The sequence below is a fragment of the Cynocephalus volans genome, chromosome 8 (assembly GCF_027409185.1).
Source record: "Cynocephalus volans isolate mCynVol1 chromosome 8, mCynVol1.pri, whole genome shotgun sequence".
NCBI classification, from domain to species: Eukaryota; Metazoa; Chordata; class Mammalia; order Dermoptera; family Cynocephalidae; genus Cynocephalus; species Cynocephalus volans.
The window spans coordinates 96,426,013-96,445,515 of record NC_084467.1 but is presented as its reverse complement, the minus strand read 5'-3'; the positions used below and the strand labels follow the sequence as shown (position 1 = coordinate 96,445,515).

At 41.0% G+C, this 19,503-nt stretch overlaps 1 protein-coding gene across 4 annotated transcripts in view; it reads left to right on the top strand.

Moving 5' to 3' along the window:
* The window catches only part of SORT1 (sortilin 1), a 76,154-nt gene extending 57,927 nt beyond the window's left edge, over positions 1-18,227 (top strand). For 2 of the 4 annotated variants that reach the window (XM_063107124.1, XM_063107123.1), the window contains exons 12-21: positions 3,199-3,301; positions 3,629-3,797; positions 4,382-4,572; positions 6,533-6,722; positions 10,629-10,745; positions 11,483-11,591; positions 12,384-12,482; positions 12,976-13,082; positions 13,352-13,475; positions 13,700-18,227. In XM_063107124.1, the coding sequence (XP_062963194.1) occupies positions 3,199-3,301; positions 3,629-3,797; positions 4,382-4,572; positions 6,533-6,722; positions 10,629-10,745; positions 11,483-11,591; positions 12,384-12,482; positions 12,976-13,082; positions 13,352-13,475; positions 13,700-13,714 (1,224 nt within the window). In that variant the 3' untranslated portion in view covers positions 13,715-18,227. The remainder of the gene's footprint in view (positions 1-3,198; positions 3,302-3,628; positions 3,798-4,381; positions 4,573-6,532; positions 6,723-10,628; positions 10,746-11,482; positions 11,592-12,383; positions 12,483-12,975; positions 13,083-13,351; positions 13,476-13,699) is intronic. The other 2 variants (XM_063107126.1, XM_063107125.1) reach the window with 1 other exon arrangement.
* The last annotated feature ends 1,276 nt before the right edge of the window (positions 18,228-19,503 follow it).

The following is a 19,503-nucleotide window of genomic DNA, read 5'->3' as shown; positions in this document are numbered from 1 at the left end:
TTCCTCTTCAGTTTGCAGGAAGGGTTTGGGAGGGATTGGTGTTAATTCTTCTTTAAAGAATGTTTGATAGAATTCACCAATGAGTCTGTCAGGTCCTAAACTTTTTTTTGTTGGGAGGTTTTGATTACTGATTCAATCTCCTTACTCTTTTTGGTGTGTTCAGATTTTCTCTTTCTTCATGATTCAGTTTTGGTAGGTTGTATGTATCTAGAAACTTATCAGTTTTTTTAGGTTATTCAGTTTGTTGTTATATAAACATTCATAGTAATCTCTTATAATCCTTTGAATTTGTGATGTAATGTCTTCTCTTTTATTTCTTTGAGTCTTCTCTCTTCTTAGTCTAGCTAAAGGTTTGTCTTTTTTTTTATCTTTTCAAAAAAACTGTTTTATTGATCTTTTCTATTATTTTTCTAATCTCTATTTCATTTATTTCGGCTCTGACCTTTATTATTTCCTTCCTTCTGCTAACTTTGGACTTCGTTCTTCTTTTTCTAGTTCCTTGAGGTATAAAGTTAGGATGTTTGAGATATTTCTTTTTTATTAATATAGGCATTTATCACCATAAAATTCACTCTTAGAGCTTTTGTTGCATCTTGTAAGTTTTTGTATGTTTGTTTCCATTTTCATTTGTCTCAGATATTTTTGACTTCCTTTTCATTTTTTCTTTGATCCAGTGATTGTTCAGGAGAGTTTTGTTTAATTTCTATGCATTTGTGAATTTTCCAATTTTCTTCTTGTTACTGATTTCTAGTTTCATAGTTTCACAGCTGGAAAAGACATTTGAGGTGATTTCAGTCTTCTTAAATTTGTTAGCACCTGTGGTCTAACATGTGTTCTATCATGGAGAATATTCTGTGTGCACTTGAAAAGAATGTGTGTTCTGCTGCTGTTGGATGAAATGTTCTATGTATGTCCATTAGGTCCATTTGGTTCATAGTGTTGTTCAAATCTGTTGTTTTCATATTGGCTTTCTGTCTGGATGATCTATGCATTGTTGAAAGTGGGGTATGAAGTGCCCTACTGTTATTGTATTGTCGTCTACTCCCTTTAGTTCTGTTAATATTCACTTTTATATTTAGGTGCTGCAATGTTGAGTGTATATATATTTACAATTATTATATCTTCTTGTTGAATTGACACCTTTATCATTATATGTTGACCTTCTTATCTCTTGTAACAGTTTTTGACTTAAAGTCTATTTTGTGTGATATACGTGTAGCCACCCCTGCTTTCTTTTGGTTACCATTTGCGTAAAATATCTTTTTCCATCTTCCATCCCTTTACTTTCAATATATGTGTTTTTACACAGGCAGTGCTGGCAGGTAGGTGGGCCTGGTGCCTCAGGCTTGGAGGCTGGGTCCACTTCAGGAGGCTGGGCACTGGGGTCTCTTGGAGTGGGTCAGTTGACTGCATCTGCAGGTGGGGTGCTTGGAGCCTGTATCTGCAGGGGCCAAACTGGTGCTGGGGTAGGCCTTAGCCTTAGTCTGTGGAGGCTGGCCTGGTGCAGGGGTCCTCTTGGATGGGCCTGGTTCTTTGGGTCCACTGGGATGGGCCTGGTGCCTGGGATCTTAGGGGCAGGCTTGGAGCCTCAGTCTGTGGGAATGGGCCAGGAGCCTATGACATAGATGTCTGAAAGACAGGACTGGATCTTATTTCAAATTGCCACCACATCTTGTACAGTGTCTAAAGTATGTCAGATATTCATCAAGTTTATTTGTGTGGAGTCATACTTTATAAACATTGGTCACTCACCCTAGTATGTGTTGCACAGCCTGAGCCAGAAGTAAATCATAAAAAATTAAAAAACATCAGTTAGAAGCTTTGGTGTAATGCAAAAATAAAATATAATAAGGCACATTGCACGTGAGAAAATAATTACATAATTTGCTCTCAAATATTCTAACACATTTCAGAATCAAGAGCATCCCTCTGAGCCTACAACTCAACAGCAAAAAAAAAAAAAAAAAACCCGAATAAAAAATAGGCAAAGATTTAAATAAACATTTATCCAAAGAAGATGTACAAGTGGCTAACAAACACATGAAAAGACGCTCAACATCACTAATCATTAGGAAAATGCAACTCAAAACCACAACAAGATATGTCCTCATGACATTAGGATGGCTACTATTAAAAAACAAAAACAAGTGTTGGCAAGGATGTGGAGAAATTGGAACTCTAGTACACTATTGGTGGGAGTGCAAATTAATACAGACATTATGGAAAATGGTATAGTGGTTCCTCAAAAAATTAAAAATAGAATTACCGTATGATCCAGCAATTCCACTTCTGGGTTTATATCTAAAAGAATTGAAAGCATGGTCTCAAGAAGGTTTCGCATACCCATGTACAGAGCAGCAATATTCACAGTAGCCAAAAGATGGAGGCAACTTAAATGTTCATCAACAGAGAAATGGGTAAATAAAATGTGATACACACACACACACACACACACACACACACACACACACACACACGGGATCTTCAGAAAGTTCATGGAAAAATTCATATTATCTTTTAGTTCTGTTTTTCCACAGACTTTTTGAAATACTCTAGCATATATAAAGGAATATTATTCAGCCTTAAAAAGGAAGGAAATTCTGACATATGCTACACCACAGATGAACCTCGAGGACATTATGCTAAGTGAAATAAGCCAGTCACAAAAAGACAAATATTGTATGGTTCCACTTAGATGAGGTATCATAGAAACAAAGTAGAATGGTGGTTGCCAGGGGCTGGGGGTAGGAAGAAGTGGGGAGCTGTTGCTTAAAGGGTGATAGAATTTCACTTTGGCAAGATGAACATGTTCTAGAGATTAGTTACACAACAATGTAAATATATATAACACTACTGAAATGTACACTTAAAAATACTTACGATGGTAAACTTTATGAAATGCATATTTTACAATTGGAAAAAAAACATCATCTCGGGCTGAGCCCGTGGCGCACTCGGTAGAGTGCGGCGCTGGGAGCGTGGCGACGCTCCCGCCGCAGGTTCGGATCCTATATAGGAATGACCGGTGCACTCACTGGCTGAGTGCTGGTCACGAAAAACGACAAAAAAAAAAAAAAAAAAAAAAACATCATCTCACTGAGGTCTGGGTTAAGTTCAAAGCTTTATCAGAAAGCTCTGTGAGATGAGTAAAGAAATTGTACTTTTCTCTTTAATGTAAGCTTTGGTTTCTTTTTACAGTGCAGCCTTCATATTCACGCATCCTACAGCATCTCCCAGAAACTGAACGTTCCAATGGCCCCACTTTCAGAGCCTAATGCCGTGGGAATAGTCATCGCACATGGTAAGGAGCCCTCCCACTCACCACCACAACGAGGAAAAGTAGCTGAGCATGCTGAGACTCAGCCATAGCCTTTGCACTCTGTAAGAAGAACCACTGTGGATGGTTTTTACATTTGTTTGGTAGAATCTCTTGGGTTTTTTTGTAGACTCCCATCACAGAGAGCATCATGACTTCTCCCTTTTCCAGGTTTTGGTGGCCTTCTTTTCTATTACAGGAGGCCTGTTGGGAAGCATTCAGAATGAATTCATTCAAAATTATTCTTTCATTAGTAAACACTCTGTGTTTCGTTGACAACTTGTGCCACTGAGATGGTGGATTATGTTGCAGGTAGCGTGGGGGATGCCATCTCAGTGATGGTCCCAGATGTGTACATCTCAGATGATGGGGGCTATTCCTGGATGAAGATGCTGGAAGGACCCCACTATTACACCATCCTGGATTCCGGAGGCATCATTGTGGCCGTTGAGCACAGCAGCCATCCTATCAATGTGATTAAGTATGCACGAGCTCAGATCCATACACATTATCTGAGGAGAGGGCAACTGTGGGAATGTTTGGCAGTTTATTGGGGGGAAGTTATGGACATTGATTCAAATTTTTGCGTTCTGTAGAACTGTAGGAAGGTTCTAGAAGGGATTACATTTAGAGAAACTAATATTAAATAGCATTACTTTTTGATCTAACTACCTGTAGCTAATACATTTTGTCACTTAAAAATATTATTCTTTCTCTCCACAAAAATATTATGGAAGTGTTCAAGTACTCTGAATTAGAAATGACTTCTTAAGTACAAGTTCTTATAACATAAATTGAGTTTATTAATTTAGAAGCCCATCCTTACCTGGGTTACTGATCTCTTTCCTTTGAAAGAATTTTCTTAAAGATATTTACTTCCATACTCTCTCTGAATGAATCCCTTTTCTGTACCTGTAATAGGCATTAAAAATTTTTTAAGTTTTTAGCCATCACGTAAATTTGAGGGTTTTTCTTTGGTTTGGGATCAAACAGCCAGAGCAGTTTCCTGATATTTCTAGTACACACTGATCCTCTGTCATGATCTTTCTCTGATTGTGGTTTCAGGTTCTCCACAGATGAAGGTCAATGCTGGCAAACCTATATGTTCACCAGGGAGCCCATCTATTTCACTGGCCTAGCTTCAGAACCTGGAGCTAGATCCATGAATATCAGCATTTGGGGTTTCACAGAATCTTTCCTGACCCGCCAATGGGTATCCTATACCATTGATTTTAAAGATATCCTTGAAAGGAACTGTGAGTGTTTCCTTTGACTTTTTCTGCCAGAAACTTGCAAGCCCATTTTCCTAAAAAATAAATTGTTTAATTTCTTTTAGCTGGAATAAGCAAATGCATATGAATATGAAAGGGGATTGAAAGATGTTCCATTTAGGTAATCAAGCAATAGAATGGTATCAGAAAAGCTGCTTCCTTTTTGGCTCTAGCACTGTCCAAGAGAAATATGAGGGCCACATAGGTAATTTATTCTGTCAGCTACATTATAAAAGTAAAAAGAAAGGTAAAATTAATTTCAGTAATAGAATTATCTTAATATATCCAAAATATTATCATTTCAACCTGTTAGCAATATTAGAAATTATAAATAAGATATTTTACTTTTTTTTCCTTCTAAGTACTCAAAATCCAGTGCATATTTAACGCCAACACTTAGAGAAAATCTCAATTTAGTCCAGCCACATGTGGCTAGAGCTACCATATAGTACAGTATAGCTTTGTACTGTTAGAGAGATCTCTGTAACTTTCATGAGTCTTTTTTCCTGCTTATAAGAATAGTGCATGGGTGTGTCTGTCTAAAATTATTTCATATCTTTTCAAGGTTTTTCAGTCCTAATTAGGGAAATACAGTGGGACTGTAAAGAGGAAACTTCAGAGGAAAGTGGGTTGCAAAGAACATCTGATAGTGTTACTTCTGAAAATGTTGAAGTGAGGAAGTTTTCATGCAAAGAGTTTTGGCTTGAATGTCTGTCATAGGCGAGGCTCTAGAATGGCCACTGGGCAGGTTTGAAGCCAACACTAACCAATTCAGAGTTCTGTGGCTTCAAACCAGAAGACGTGTTAAAGGCCTGGAAAATAGCTTCAAGAAAAGGACTTACAGTGTTTATTGCACAGTGATCCTAAAGTGTCACAAGCAAACCCAGGCTCCAGTGCCAAAGATACGGACATTATACTAAGAAATATAGAGGATGAAAGAAAAAACTGGAGAAAAGGAGACCTGTATTACATGTTGGCATAATACAACAAAAAACTTAGTTTTAAGACATTTTAGTTGAATTTTGGTCTTAACTATTAGATTATGTTATGACATCATTTCTTCAGAGTGTTAATTCTGTGACTACTGAGAAAGCAGAGCTCTCAGTTTAGACCTTATTTTTCTACAAGGTGTTTAAATATTTAATACCTGAGGGTCATCATCATCTAAATTTATTAAATAGGCTGTAAAAAAGCTGGCTTATGAGTTGTCTCCTCAGCAGGCAGTTCTACAGTGATCCCTAAAGTTTAACATCATTAAAAGATTTGTTAAGCATCTGCTCTTTAACAGGCTCTGTGCTGGTCTTCATATCCTAAAGGATAAAAACCTAATCCACAGTCTTTAGGTCAAAACCTTTGAGTCATTTTTCCAAGAGTTAGTGATACAATATACTAAGCCAGAAACTATCATCATCAACAATCTGCATTTGAGAGCCAGTCAGCTAGAGTTAGAAGTCTAGAAAGAGGATGTTTTCCCTTCTGTTTGAAGCAAACTAACACATGGTAAAATTGAACCTGGGCTCTTGGCCTATTAGTATCTTGTCCTAAACAAAGAGCTCTTTGACCCTGAGTGGAAAGTATCTGATTGCTTACCTCTGACAGCTCCTGCTCACTGAGGACACAGGCATGTAAGACACACAGACAGCAGCCTCTCAGTTTGGAAGTAACTCTAGAGGTCCTCTTTCCAGCTTCCCACATCAAAATAAAGTTTTTCCTAATCCGCAAGTGGACAGTGAGATGGAAAGGATCTTTTTTTGGCATGAAGAAATGCAATTGCTAGTAGGCTCTAGACTAATGTAACTTCCCATTTGCGATTACAAAGTGAAGCAATAGATTGAGTGAGACATTTCCACTTTTCCTCTCCTTGTTCTTCCGATAGCCTGGCAGCTGCCTCCTGTGGGTGGGTTCTGTGCTGTGCAGTTTCCTGAACAGTTTGTCTGTCCTTTAGGTGAAGAAAAGGACTATACTGTATGGTTGGCGCACTCCACAGACCCTGGAGGTTATGAAGATGGTTGCACTCTGGGCTATAAAGAACAGTACCTACGATTACGCAAGTCGTCCGTCTGTCAGAATGGTCGAGACTATGTTGTGACCAAGCAGCCATCCATCTGTCTCTGTTCCCTGGAGGACTTCCTCTGGTATCAGCATTCCTCACATCCCTCTGCCAGCCCCTTTCCTGTGTTGGAGGAGGTGAAAGACAGTTGTCTGACAGGGCAAAAAAATCCTTTTCCCTAAGAGTGTAGAACTCCTGCTTCTTATCAAGGAAATTGAGGAACAGAGAAAGGGAAACAAAGTTGTTAGTAATAGGACAGATAATATAATCATATTGGACAGTTAATTATTGGGCAGACCCAGCAACAAGCCCCAGTAATCCTGACTTGGCAATGGTGGGAAGAAGAGAAATTATATAACAAGGAAAAGAATAAAACAAACAAAAAAAATGACTTTAGAGAACAGCCTGACTGCTGAGTTCAGCCAGTGTAGGGCACTAGGTTTTGGATCCTCTGCAACACTGAAGGCAAAGAGATGGAGGTTTGGTCCTGAGAGTACAGGTGACATCAGTAGATTCATGGTTCCTATGTCTCATTGAGGTTTAGAGGTCATCAAGGTGGACTCCATAGAGTTCATGACATCTGGGGCTTAAGGATTAGTTACTTCACTGGCCCAGGGTTAGTTGATTATATTAAGGCAAGGGAGATGCTGTGTAGCTTAAATGAGGTAATTTTAGGGCAAATAAGAGGAACTGCTTCACATCACAGGTACCTGTAAAAGATACGTGTTACCTGTAAAAGATACTAACAAGTAAAAGTGGATCTGAAAGGATTTAGACAAAGAAGACAGGGCCGAGCCCGTGGCGCACCCGGGAGAGTGCGGCACTGGGAGCGTGGCGACGCTCCCGCCGCGGGTTCGGATCCTGTATAGGAATGGCCGGTGCACTCACTGGCTGAGTACCGGTCACGAAAAAAAAATAAATAAATAAAATAAAGCTGTTGCCTTTTTTAAAAAAAAAAAAAAAAAAAAACAAAGAAGATAGACAGCAGTCATGTCCTCCTGCATCATATTCTCTCCAACTGCAGGTGACAACAGAATACAGGTCTGAGTGAAATGCAGGTCTGACCCAGTGTGCTTCCTCCTGCATGGCTCACATCTGTATGTGGAATGGTCAGGGCTCCTCCCTTCTCTATTGCTGCAAGAAAAATTATCATTCAGATTACCTTTGCTGTTACAGGAGGGCTAGCCATTGTTGATCAACCTGTAGAAGTCTGAAGGGTTGTCTGCCATCCTTACTTCACATCAGCTAGGCACTTACCTAGGATCCTGCTGTTTTCCAAATATGCCATGCCTCTTCAGAGCTCCATGCCATTGCATGTGATGCTTCCTCTGCCTGGACAGTCTTCATATTCCTGCTTGACCCCCAAGCCTAGTGAATTCTACTTGGCCTTTAGTACTTAGCCCAAATATCACCCCATTAAAGCCCTCCCTAGTTTTCCTTCATCTAACCCTGATAGTACCCCTCTTTTAACACTGTTTTAGTTATTTATAGCTTTGGTTCCACCATTAAACCCCAGACTCCTTGAGAGCATATTATATTTGATAATAATATAGTAGTAATGATAGCAGCTAACATTTATTGAGCATTAACTCTATACTAGGCACTGCCCTAAGCAGTTTCCATGTAGCCTTACCACAGAGATGTATGACTACCTTGCTTGCAGAAAGTGGCAGAGCCCACACGCTGTACCACACATTCTTAAGAAGCGGGTCCTTTATGAGTGAGAAGTCTACTTTCCCTGAAATTTCGGATTGAATACCTAAAATTCTTACCTGAAATTTCCCCCTGCTATTGGAGGGGTGCTATCTTCTGCATCTTTTGTTGTTCCTACCCTTTCTCCTAAATACTTGTCAGAAAAACCTTGAAGTATAAGCAGCCTCTATATATTTCCTCAAATATTCATTGAACACCTACTGTGCTTAGGGCAGTGTAAAGTGATAATGGAAGGTTTGTTATAGACTCTCCTGGTAAGATGTACATAATTATGATGCAAAACAGAAGGTAGTAGGTGCTGTGGGGATTTAGAGAAAGGAGAGAATATTCCATCTAGAGCTGAAAGAAGGTAGGTCAAAGAAGGCTTCATTGAGGAAGTGGCATTTGAGCTATGCATTGACAAATGGTAAGGACTTGATCATGCATATCTGGGAAAAAGCAGCCATTAAAGCCAGTGGACTGCTGTGAGCATAGGTAACCAACAGCATGATCAAGGAAGGGTGTGCTTGGAAGTAGGCTGTGAGGGGAAGTGACAGTAGTCACAACAAGTCAGATCCGGATGGAGAGTGCTCAGGCTAAATTTTCAGCTGAGATGGTAGGAAGGAAGGTAGCATCATGAACAAACATATGGAAATGATAAGGTGTGGCTATCCCAGAGGAGAAAACATGTATTTTGAATGTTTTCTTTCTTTGAGTTAGTGTCAGCATATTTAGGTGGTGATATCCAGAGAGTACAAGGTGTCTTCAAAAAGTTTGTGGAGGGCTGGCCCCGTGGCTCACTTAGGAGAGTGCGGTGCTGGGAGCGCCGAGGCCGTGGGTTCAGATCCTATATAGAGATGGCCGATGCATTCACTGGCTGAGTGTGGTGCCGACGACACCGACCTAAGAGTTGCTATCCCCTTACCGGTCAAAAAAAAGTTCGTGGAAATATTTATATTATCTTTTTTGTTTGCTTTGGTTTTTTGGTGGCTGGCCAGTACAAGAATCCAAACCTTTGACCTTGGTGTTATAACCCCACACTCTAACCAACTGAGCTAACCATCCAGCCATGTATTATCTTTTAACTCTATTTTTCCATGAACCCTATGAAGTACCCTCATATGTGGATGTGTAGAATTAGAGCTCAAGAGAGAAGTACAACCTAGAAGTTTTAGTTGTGGTCACTAAGGGAGAGCATATACAGAATCCTATAAGGAAGAAAGAAGAACAAGCAGTGGCCAGAGAAACAGATGCGTGCAACTTTGCCATTGCCAAGGTGGCTAGGGGCACAGCGGTACATTAGATGCTGCAGAACAAGTGGTCAAGGTGAAGGAAACTGGAGAGGGCTCTCCTGGGTTTGATAACTAGTGAGCCTTGGCGGGGGGTGGGGTTCACACATTCATTTTCAAGGTTGCAGAGGGGCTGAAGCCAAAATACATGGAATAAGAAGTAAGTGAGTAAAATAGGATAAGTAAATAATATTCTTTTAAGAAATTTGTTTAGTAAGGGAGAGGAGGGTTAAGGAAGCAATTTCTAGGGTAGAAACATGTAGGCAGAGGAGAAGCCACCAATCGAGTGGGAGAGATTGATCATCCCCTCTCATACTCTCAATGAAGTAAGCTCCCAGGGTGGGTAGGAAGAGAGGAACCAAGGATGCTCATGTAGGGGACTAGCCTTGGAAAGGAGGCAGGATGTTATTTTGGGGTGGAGGGGGAGCCAGAGCAAGGAGAGCAGATGAGTGGCACTATGAAGAGATGGGATGAATGCTGGGTAGGAAAGGGTGTTCACATGCAGGCAAGCACCACCTAAGAAGCTAAGAGAGACAGACAGGGGAAGACATTAAAAATTTGACTTATACCCCAAAGAAAACATAATAATGATATTTGGAGGTAAAGAAAAGAATTGCTAAGTGTCCCTGGGTTTAGATCTGTTGCTAATGCCACTGTTTCTGTGGCCTCCTCTTTGTCTTAGTTGCTGGGTCCCCACCCCATAGCAGGCTGCAGTCAGTCTACTCCCTGAGCCTGAGCTGTCTGCAGAGCTCCCAGCCTTGGGCTCTAGTTACTCCTGAGTCTACCAGGCATCATCTGTAAGCTTTTTTCCCCCCTCAGTAGAGCCCTCTCTATGTATGTTTTCCTAAATGGACCTTCTTTGGAGATATCCCAGGTCTTGCTGAGCTGCTTTCTAGCAACCCAAGACTGGGATATGTTAACCAGCCACTGCCCCACATAGAATCTTCATTGCTAATCACTTACTGGCCTTCAGCAACTTTGAAAGGTACTTTATTTGATGATTCTTACAGTGATTTTGGCTACTTCCGTCCAGAAAATGACTCAGAGTGTGTGGAACAGCCAGAACTGAAGGGTCACGACCTAGAGTTTTGTCTGTATGGAAGAGAAGAGCACCTAACAACAAATGGGTAAGACGGCTTTTCTCCTTGTCATGCAAACGACTTATCGTAATTCAGAATGAAAGCTGCTTCTCTCCACACAGAGATCTGAGCAATATTCTAAAGCGCTCTTGAAAGCTCTAATAGAACTTCCCATGATGATGGAAATGTTCTGTAATACTGCTGTGTCTAATATGGTAGCCACTAGCTATATATGGCTATTGACACTAGTGCACTCGAGGAACTGAATTTTTCATTGTAATTAATTTTAATTTAAATAGCCACTATATGGGAGAGTGCAGCTCTACAGAAGCCTCATTACCTCCCTACCCCGATAAATTTCCCCTTGTTTTTGTACCGCTTGCTAATGAGCTTTACCTGGGTCACAGTTCTTTGGCATGGTCTATTAAGGTAGAAAGGACTAGCATGTCCCTGACAACAAGGGACAGATAACGATTAGTCTACTGAAGGCCTGAAACTACCCCGATAAATTTCCCCTTGTTTTTGTACCGCTTGTTAATGAGCTTTACCTGGGTCACAGTTCTTTGGCATGTCTATTAAGGTAGAAAGGACTAGCATGTCCCTGACAACAGGGGACAGATAATGATTAGTCTACTGAAGGCCTGAAACTACATAAAACATCCTGCTCAGGCCTGAAAGATGATGTAAGGATGAGAAGCCTTTCTGCAGCTTTTTAAATCTTGTTTCCAGAAAATAGTTAAGAGTCCAGGAACACATCCCTGTATTCTGATACTTCTGCCTTTCAGGTATCGGAAAATTCCAGGAGATAGATGCCAAGATGGGGTGAATCCAGTTCGAGAAGTAAAAGATTTGAAAAAGAAATGCACAAGCAACTTTTTGAGTCCAGAAAAGCAAGTATGTTAAAGTAGATCTGGTTTTTAGGTACAAGTTTTCTGCTGGGAAGAATCAGTTAAAGTATCAGAAATTTTTTAACTGATACAAAGTGGCCAAACTTCTTCTGTCAGGTTTCCCCTTCCATGGGAGGAAACTGTTAGGATGAAGGATGGATCACATAATCCAATGATAAGCTCATCCTACTGAAAACTTTTTTGTTGGGAGAAAAATGGTATTCCATAAAGTTGTAAAAGTCTTAGAAGCATAGAGTGGTGGAAATTCCTGAGGCTGAGTCATTTAGGAAAAAGACTCAAGAAGGTTGGCTGTAAAGGGCCATGACCTGGAGTTTTGTGCATGTGGAAGAGAAGAGCACTGGATGGTAGGTAAGGGGGCTCTTTGTGCTGAGTCATACTGTTTACAGAATGAAAAACTGAACTGTGGTGATAGGGGACTGGTTTTGATTTAGAAGCAAGTTATGGGGCTGATGTACTGAACTGTCTGGCTGGGATTTGTAGATATGGTGAAGAGGAAATCTCTTGATAAAGAAGCACTGGACCAGCAGTATGACATGGGGCCATAGACTGTGGGCCCCTGTTTCCTGATCTGGAATATAAAAGGATGAGCTTGACAATCTGCAGTCCCTTCCTCTCTGTTCTAAGGGCTGAGAGACTGACAAAGGGTGGGATTAAGAAGGCAATGGGAGAAGAGTGTGTGGGTATATGTTTTGTGAGGGGGCTAGTTCCTCCTTCTCTGCACCCCTGCCCTGGACTCCTGGTGGCTGTCCTTAGAGTGTTTGTGTGTGTGATTGCACAGGACTCCCGCCCACAGGGACACAGCTTGTCCCAGAATCCAGCTCCGCCTCCTCTTGGATACATTGAAAACACACACTCCCTATCTCCCACCCAGAAGCAGGTAGGTCACATGTAAACAATGATATGATAAGGCTTATTTGTAAAAGCATACCAAAAATTAAGTCAAAAAATAAATCTCGGTGTCATACAGTGGCCTGCCTGGTATAGCATTGACACAGCTTCTCCCAGATGTTCTAGAGTCATTCAGCCCACTATTATATCTCCCTTTCCTGCTCCACCCTTAAGCTTATAACAGTGGTAATGTGGAATAGTTACAATTACCATATTTGATCTAGGCAGTTGCCAAGGCTTCCAGTGTAACTTCAACATTGAGGCCAGAGTTTGCAGCTTCAAGGCAGTTGGAGCTCAGAGTACCTCTGCCAGCTGTCCTATTCTCCTAGTAACATTGACATGCTTCATCTTGGGGGGCTGGAAAAGTACTATTGCTGAGTGCCTCAGGAAATGAGAAATGAGGGGAATGAGCCACTGTTTCAAATTCATTCCTAGAATATGCTTGCCTAAAAGCCTCTGTGTTTGTGTTTTAATTTATCAAGAATTCCAAGACTAATTCTGTTCCAATTATCCTGGCCATCGTGGGATTGATGCTGGTCACCGTCATAGCAGGAGTGCTCATTGTGAAGAAATATGTTTGTGGGGGAAGGTAAGGAATGTGGAAATCAGTCAAAAGTACTGAATTCAAACTAGAAAAGTCAGCCAAGGGTAGATGGTTGAGTCTACCCTTGGCAAAAACTAGGTAGTTGAAGAATATTGTCGAAACATCAGGCCCAGATCTTCTCATCTCAACTATGGGCTGTGCTTCCTGTGTGTGTAACTCATTCTTTGAGTGTACAAAACTGAGAAAATCCACAGTCCTGTAAGAAATGTATCCCGTCTCACCACGTGAGAGTTAACAGAGGTTTCCATTCATAGGTTCCTGGTGCATCGATACTCTGTGCTACAGCAGCACGCAGAGGCCAATGGTGTGGATGGTGTGGATGCTTTGGACACAGCCTCCCACACTAATAAAAGTGGTTATCATGATGATTCAGATGAGGTGAGATATGTCTTCAGGTGGGGTAGTCCAAAATACCAAAAAAAAAAAAAAACCCAATTCTTCACCTGTTCATGATCAAGCTTCAATTGGGGCAAAGAAAGGTATAAACTAGAAGAAGCAACTTAATGACTGTAATATTTGGCAAGCCCAGAAACTTGGTGACTGTCTTCAAAATAGGCATTTTTTTAGTCTGCCAATAATACGGTGCACGTCTTCCTTTTCAGGACCTCCTGGAATAGCTGTTTACAGGAGCTGGGCTGAGCGTGGATGGCAGAACCACAGTACCTCTTATACTCCCTGTGGCTCCAACTTGGGGAAATAAATTTCCCATTGCAAGGGTCCAGCTCTGTTTCTGCTGCTTCCATCAAAGCTGAAAGGACCTACAGTAAAGAAATGCAGGGGAGAGGTGGGGAGACCTGAACACTTTTACAACTGGCTCTGAGAAGAGGGGAAAAAATTCTAATCCTTCAACTTTTTATTTCAAGTTCTGTCTTTTTGCAAAGTGTGGGCTATTTGGGTTTTGTTTTTGTTTCTTAAGGGAAATGAAATGGAATTCAAAGGGACCGTTTCCCTAACCCCACTTGTGCGTTTTCTGCATGGCGCCTAACCCAGGGCATCTGCCAACTCCAGCATCAACTCTCACAATGTAGTTGGTGCTGTCCCTGGGCTCTGCTGGTGACATGAAGCAGCTGCAGAGATGAAAACAGAGGCTTCAGTCACACATCTTGGCCAGGTTTTCTCCATCTGGGGACAGCCCTGCTCCAAGAAAATTGCACACCAGCTCCTCATACAGACCCTCGTGTCTTTTTTTTTTTACCCCCCCGTTAGGGACTGTAGACCACAGTGATTTTTCTTTTCCCCTGTTTAAGTAGGCAATACTCTTGTTAATTGCCCTTTGGCAACTAATTTTAACCATGTGCTTCCAAGACACTAAATCAGGAAAACTTACAGGGCAATATTTTTAACTTGGGGCAGGAAGAAAGGAGCAGCAGAGAATTTACTAGATTTAGCACCTATTAAAGAAGAAATTCTTGCTTCTGAGCTCTTTCAAGCCCTGCTTTGTGTGTGTGCCAGTGGACTTGCTCAAGAACAGGGTACAGGCTTGGCCTGGAAGTCAGCCCAGGCTGAGTGATCTCTTCACCAGAGCTGATTGTTGCATGCACAGTGCAGCCCCTGAGGACTGAACATCACAGTCTTCCATTTTCCCTTTTTACTGGCTGTATTGGCTCGTTGTTGAATCATTACCATGGCTGCTTATTTGCTTCCTCTTAGGTTGCTGTTGTACATGGAGCCAGGACTAGAGATGTTTTCAGATGTATAGACCTTTTTTTAAAAATCAGAATTTTATTACTAGGCTCTCCTTCTCACCCCCTTTTCCCAGCTTTACCAAGTAATTTGTGGGCACGAAATTTTTGGCTGAACCAATTGATAACACACTTCCAGTTTAAGATGATGCTTTGTGTGACACATTTTAAATTTAAGGAAGTTTCTCATTTGACATTTTTCCAAATTAAATAAATTATAGAATGTAGTTGGATGATTTTGGGGGTGGCCATATAGTAACAGAAAGCTGCAATAATTAGTTTTAATACAGCTTGAATATTTGCTATACAGGAATATAGTGTGGTAAGTTTTTGGTCTTAATGTACCTTCTGTGCTGGTCACAGTTTCTCCCAATAATTATAATTGAGATATTCTTTGGTAAATGCCATTTTGCTACTAGTTTATTTTGTGGCTGTAAAGTCAGTAAAAAGTAAATGTGCCAAATTAACTTTTGTCAGAATGCATGAGCAGATGGTAAGTTCTCTCCTCCCCAGAATGGATTAACACCAGCAGGGAAAGGGGGGGAGGGAGTAGATGAAGAATTTGAGAGACTTTGAAACTGCAGTAAAATTAAATGAGTAAAGGAGCTTCAGTTACAAAATAAAATTGGACAGTTTTTGTGAAGAGAATATTTGTTAGGGCTAGAGTGCACTAGTATTTTAGCTCATTCATTTTACATGTTTTTAAAAGTAAAAATAATTCCAAAGATATACCAGCTCACAAGTGATAAAAGCATCAGCCTTTGCCCCACCTTCACCTCCTGCCCAAAGTGAATTTGGTGCCCAGAAAAGACCTATTTACACCATATACCTTTTCTACTACATATACCTACTGTGGTTAGATGTGCCAATACATGGTAATCCTCTTAAAAGTTTTAAGATTGTTACGTTAATACTCTTCTATAACTATATAAGATTAAGGCTCTTATAATGGTATCTGGGATTTCTGTAGAACTTGGGAATTTTCAGAGCACTTTTGCTTGCATTATGTCATTCAAACCACACAAAACATTCTTGAGATGGAGCTGAGGAACCAATATTGAGTAAATCGTCCAGGGTCCCTGTGTGTGTTACAAGCAATACTGATTGGTTGTCTTCAGAACTCTTGCAAATCTTTATGCATGCAAGTGCTGAATACTTGTAGCAGGGCTTCTTCCTTATAGATGATTTGCTGTTCTTTAGGACTGGGATCAGTGGCATTTCTTTCAGAGCAATATTTAGCACAGTTTTTTTTTTTTTTTTTTGGCAGCTGGCATATTTAGCACTTTTTTGCCACCTTGGTAAACAGAAAATTTTATTCTCCTGTTTTTCATGTCTGAAAACAAAAGTAATAGTAATTTTGAATATGTTTTTAGAGACTGCCCCTCATTGAGGGTCACTGTTGAAGAGTGTGGGAATGGAATCTCCACTGACGGCCACCCTCTGCATCTCCTGCTTCCACCCCTGCTTGCTAGCTTCTCAGTTGGTTTGAGGACTGCCAGCAAGCCTGGATCTTTCCCTTTATTGGCTTGTTAGCTTTCTGTAGCAGCCTGCTCACTCACAAATATATGACCTCAGCCAGAAAGCAAAACAGCCTAAGTCCATGACAGCTTCTAAAAAAATAGATTTCTAATTTGTCCTACTCAGGTTAGAAACATTATCTTTGAAGGTAAAATATCAATGCCCAGGCTTGATGGTTGCAGAAGAAGTTATTTTTAGAGGTTTCAGTAACGGAATTTAGCATTATGGGATAGGCTGGACATATCAGACAGTCCAAAGTGGTCTGAGCTCTCAAATCCAGGTGGAGAACTCATTCTTCCTTCCTGCTCTGGACCTAAGGGGACTTTTGCTTTTTAGTGAGACCAGAGAACAGGGATGGATACACCCAGGATACACCTAGGTTGTTAATTGAATGGAAACACTATTTAGAAGAATAAAAAGCTTTGGAGCATTGTGGCGGTTGTGGGGTGGGATCAGGAGATTCAATAGGTTAACTATGACAGGAATGTAGAATTTACCATCTGCCTCTGAGTAGGCTTTCCAGTGTGTGTCTCTCTTACTCTTAGGGTTGCCTCTGGGCCTCAACATGCCCAAGTTGGCCTTTCATCCTTGACACATTCTAGTAATGTGCTCCCCCCTCCAGCTCCTACAGTGGGCCTATAAACCATATCTGGTTCTCCCATAGCCTTTGTCACGATACCAAGATACAGAGAGTGTGGGCCTTCCACACTTACCCCAACATAACAGGGCTGGCCTGGATCCAGTCATTTATTTACTGTCCAGGCAAGCCATCTGGGTAGAGAGGTTCTCCCTTTTAGGAGAGCTCTGAAGAGTCCTGCCCCTGTATGCAGTGGCCTAGAACTCATCCTGCTCATTGTCAGCATAGTCCGCTGACCCCCATGTTGAGCCAGGATATTTGGTACAGTTAAATAGGGAGGGTTCTGCTTTTCAACTTTGCTGCCATCTTCCCTCAATCAGGAAAATGAACATGGACTTAAGCGTCCTTTGAACAAAACCAAAGTTTAAGATTTGCCATATAATGGAGTGACAGGGAGGGCCAGAGTCAGCAGGTGCCAGACTTTGTGTTCCATCTGCCACCCATTTGCCCAGCTCAGGCAGCAATGAGAGCACCATCCTGCCCAAGCCTTGTCCTCATGAAGGATAATTTAAATAGCAGGAGCATGTTCATTTCTTAGTTATGTCACATTATAACAGTAAGAATCAGAACAGTAATTTGAAATTGTCTTCAACAACTGTATGCTGTATGCATTTTTTCACAGCAGTGCATTCTTAAGCGTCCTTGTTTATATAAAATAACAAACTAATCTGTACCTTTATATATATGTGTGTACATATATACATGTATAAACTGTATAGTGTACATGTTAATGACTTATTGACATGCCCCAAATCTTTAATGCAGTTCTCATCCTCCGCATGCCCTCAGTTGTGGTCTGGTAATTTAACGTTTTCTGATGATTCTGCCCACCTCCTGTTTGGAACCTCCAGGGAGGAGGGTTTTGGTTGTGCTCTTCTTATTATCGTGCATAGAAATGCTCAGGGTCCCCATGAGCCTGTAAGTCAACTTTCTCTTGTCTCTTGTTCCCTTCCTGAGCATGTGTTTCCCTCCCCAAGCTGTGGGATAGCTGCTTTCCTACAAAAGTGTAAAGCAGTATTAAAATCATTACTGCATGTGCGCTAAAAACCCAAGTTTTCTGATCTCTTGGGACAGAAAATTGCATGTGAGGTGGGATGATCAAGTTTCAATGACCCATGTCAGTTGCACAACAAAACCAGACTCCATAATAAAATTCCACAAAATGGAAATAAAATTCAAATTTCTTTAGCATCATGTAAATAAATCTGGATGTGTTTAACTTTGTACTGGTAATTTTCTGTATATTTGCAATATTTGGATTAGAAATAAAACAGACTGGACTTTGTTACCTGACCTACTGAGACGAGTAAGCTGCAGTTTGTTAATATGATAGCTTTTTCAGTTTTCTAGCTTCAAAAGTCAAACTCCAGCAACCAGAGAATAAGCCAGGATTGTGCATACATAGTATGAGATTTAGTAGATAATTTTTAGGGAAAATGACTAAAAAAAAAGTGATTTGTTTTCCCCTTGAGATATCTAATTTTCTTGTTCTTTATGCTCATAAAGATCTACCTTTGTGGGTGTTTATAAGACCAGCTTTCTTGTTCTTATTCCCAGGAAGTCTAGCAGAGCCACCCACACACCACCTCAGGTTTCAGTTGCTGTACTCTTTGTTCTGGACATAGCAACTATCACTGCTCTCCTGAATTCTGTGTTCCTTGTAGCAGGTTTGACAAATGACAACAGGAGAAGTTTAACTTTCGTAACTTTCCATCTGCCCCTCATGTTTCTCTTGCTGCTTCTTCCTCATGGTCCTTCCTCATCCATTTCACCTAGGGACCTTCAAAGAGTTGCCACTTTCCTCTCTTCCAAAATGTTTCTTTTAGGAGAGCTTCCTGCCCACCTGCTTTGAGCCTTTAGCTATCCCACCCTGCCACCCTAGGGTAATATTCCCATTTAAGTCTCTGGCATCTTGGTCTGAAGATGATAGGGCAAAGGCCTTGTTCTTGAAGAGGCCACCATCTGAGAGAATTCATACCCCAGAAGATTTAGCGAAGGTAGTAGTTTTATTTTAAGGAATTCTAACTGTTTTAAGACTTCCTGCACCAGAATCACTAGGTTGCTTTTTTAAATGCAGATTTCTGGATCCCACCCAGACCTATTGAATCAGACTTTCTAATGTGCAGGCCTCAGGAATATGCATTTTAAATTTGATTCTTTACACCTTAAATGCAACAAAGAGCTAAGACTGAAAGCCTGGGTCAATTTTCTCGCCAAAGCATGGGTTAAGTATGGTGTAAAAAGGGGATGTGTTTGAGGACTGTCCATACTTATAGGGGGCCTTGGCTGAGTCAGGGGAGAGATATAGGTTAGTTCTTAAAAGCAGTTCTGATATGGCACAAGTCCAGCTTTTTGCCAACCAAAGCAGCCCCAAAGGTCAACATGCACAGTCACCCTGTTTGGTCATTCTAGACCCTGACAAACAGGTTCCTGAGCCTGAAGTATATCTACAGGTTGTCTTGGACCTCAGCCCCTATACCAATTGCAAAGAAGCTGGGTTTCTGTAACCCCAAGATGATAACATGGGCTCCCAGAATCCTATTGACTACCACCAAATTGGGGGCTAAAA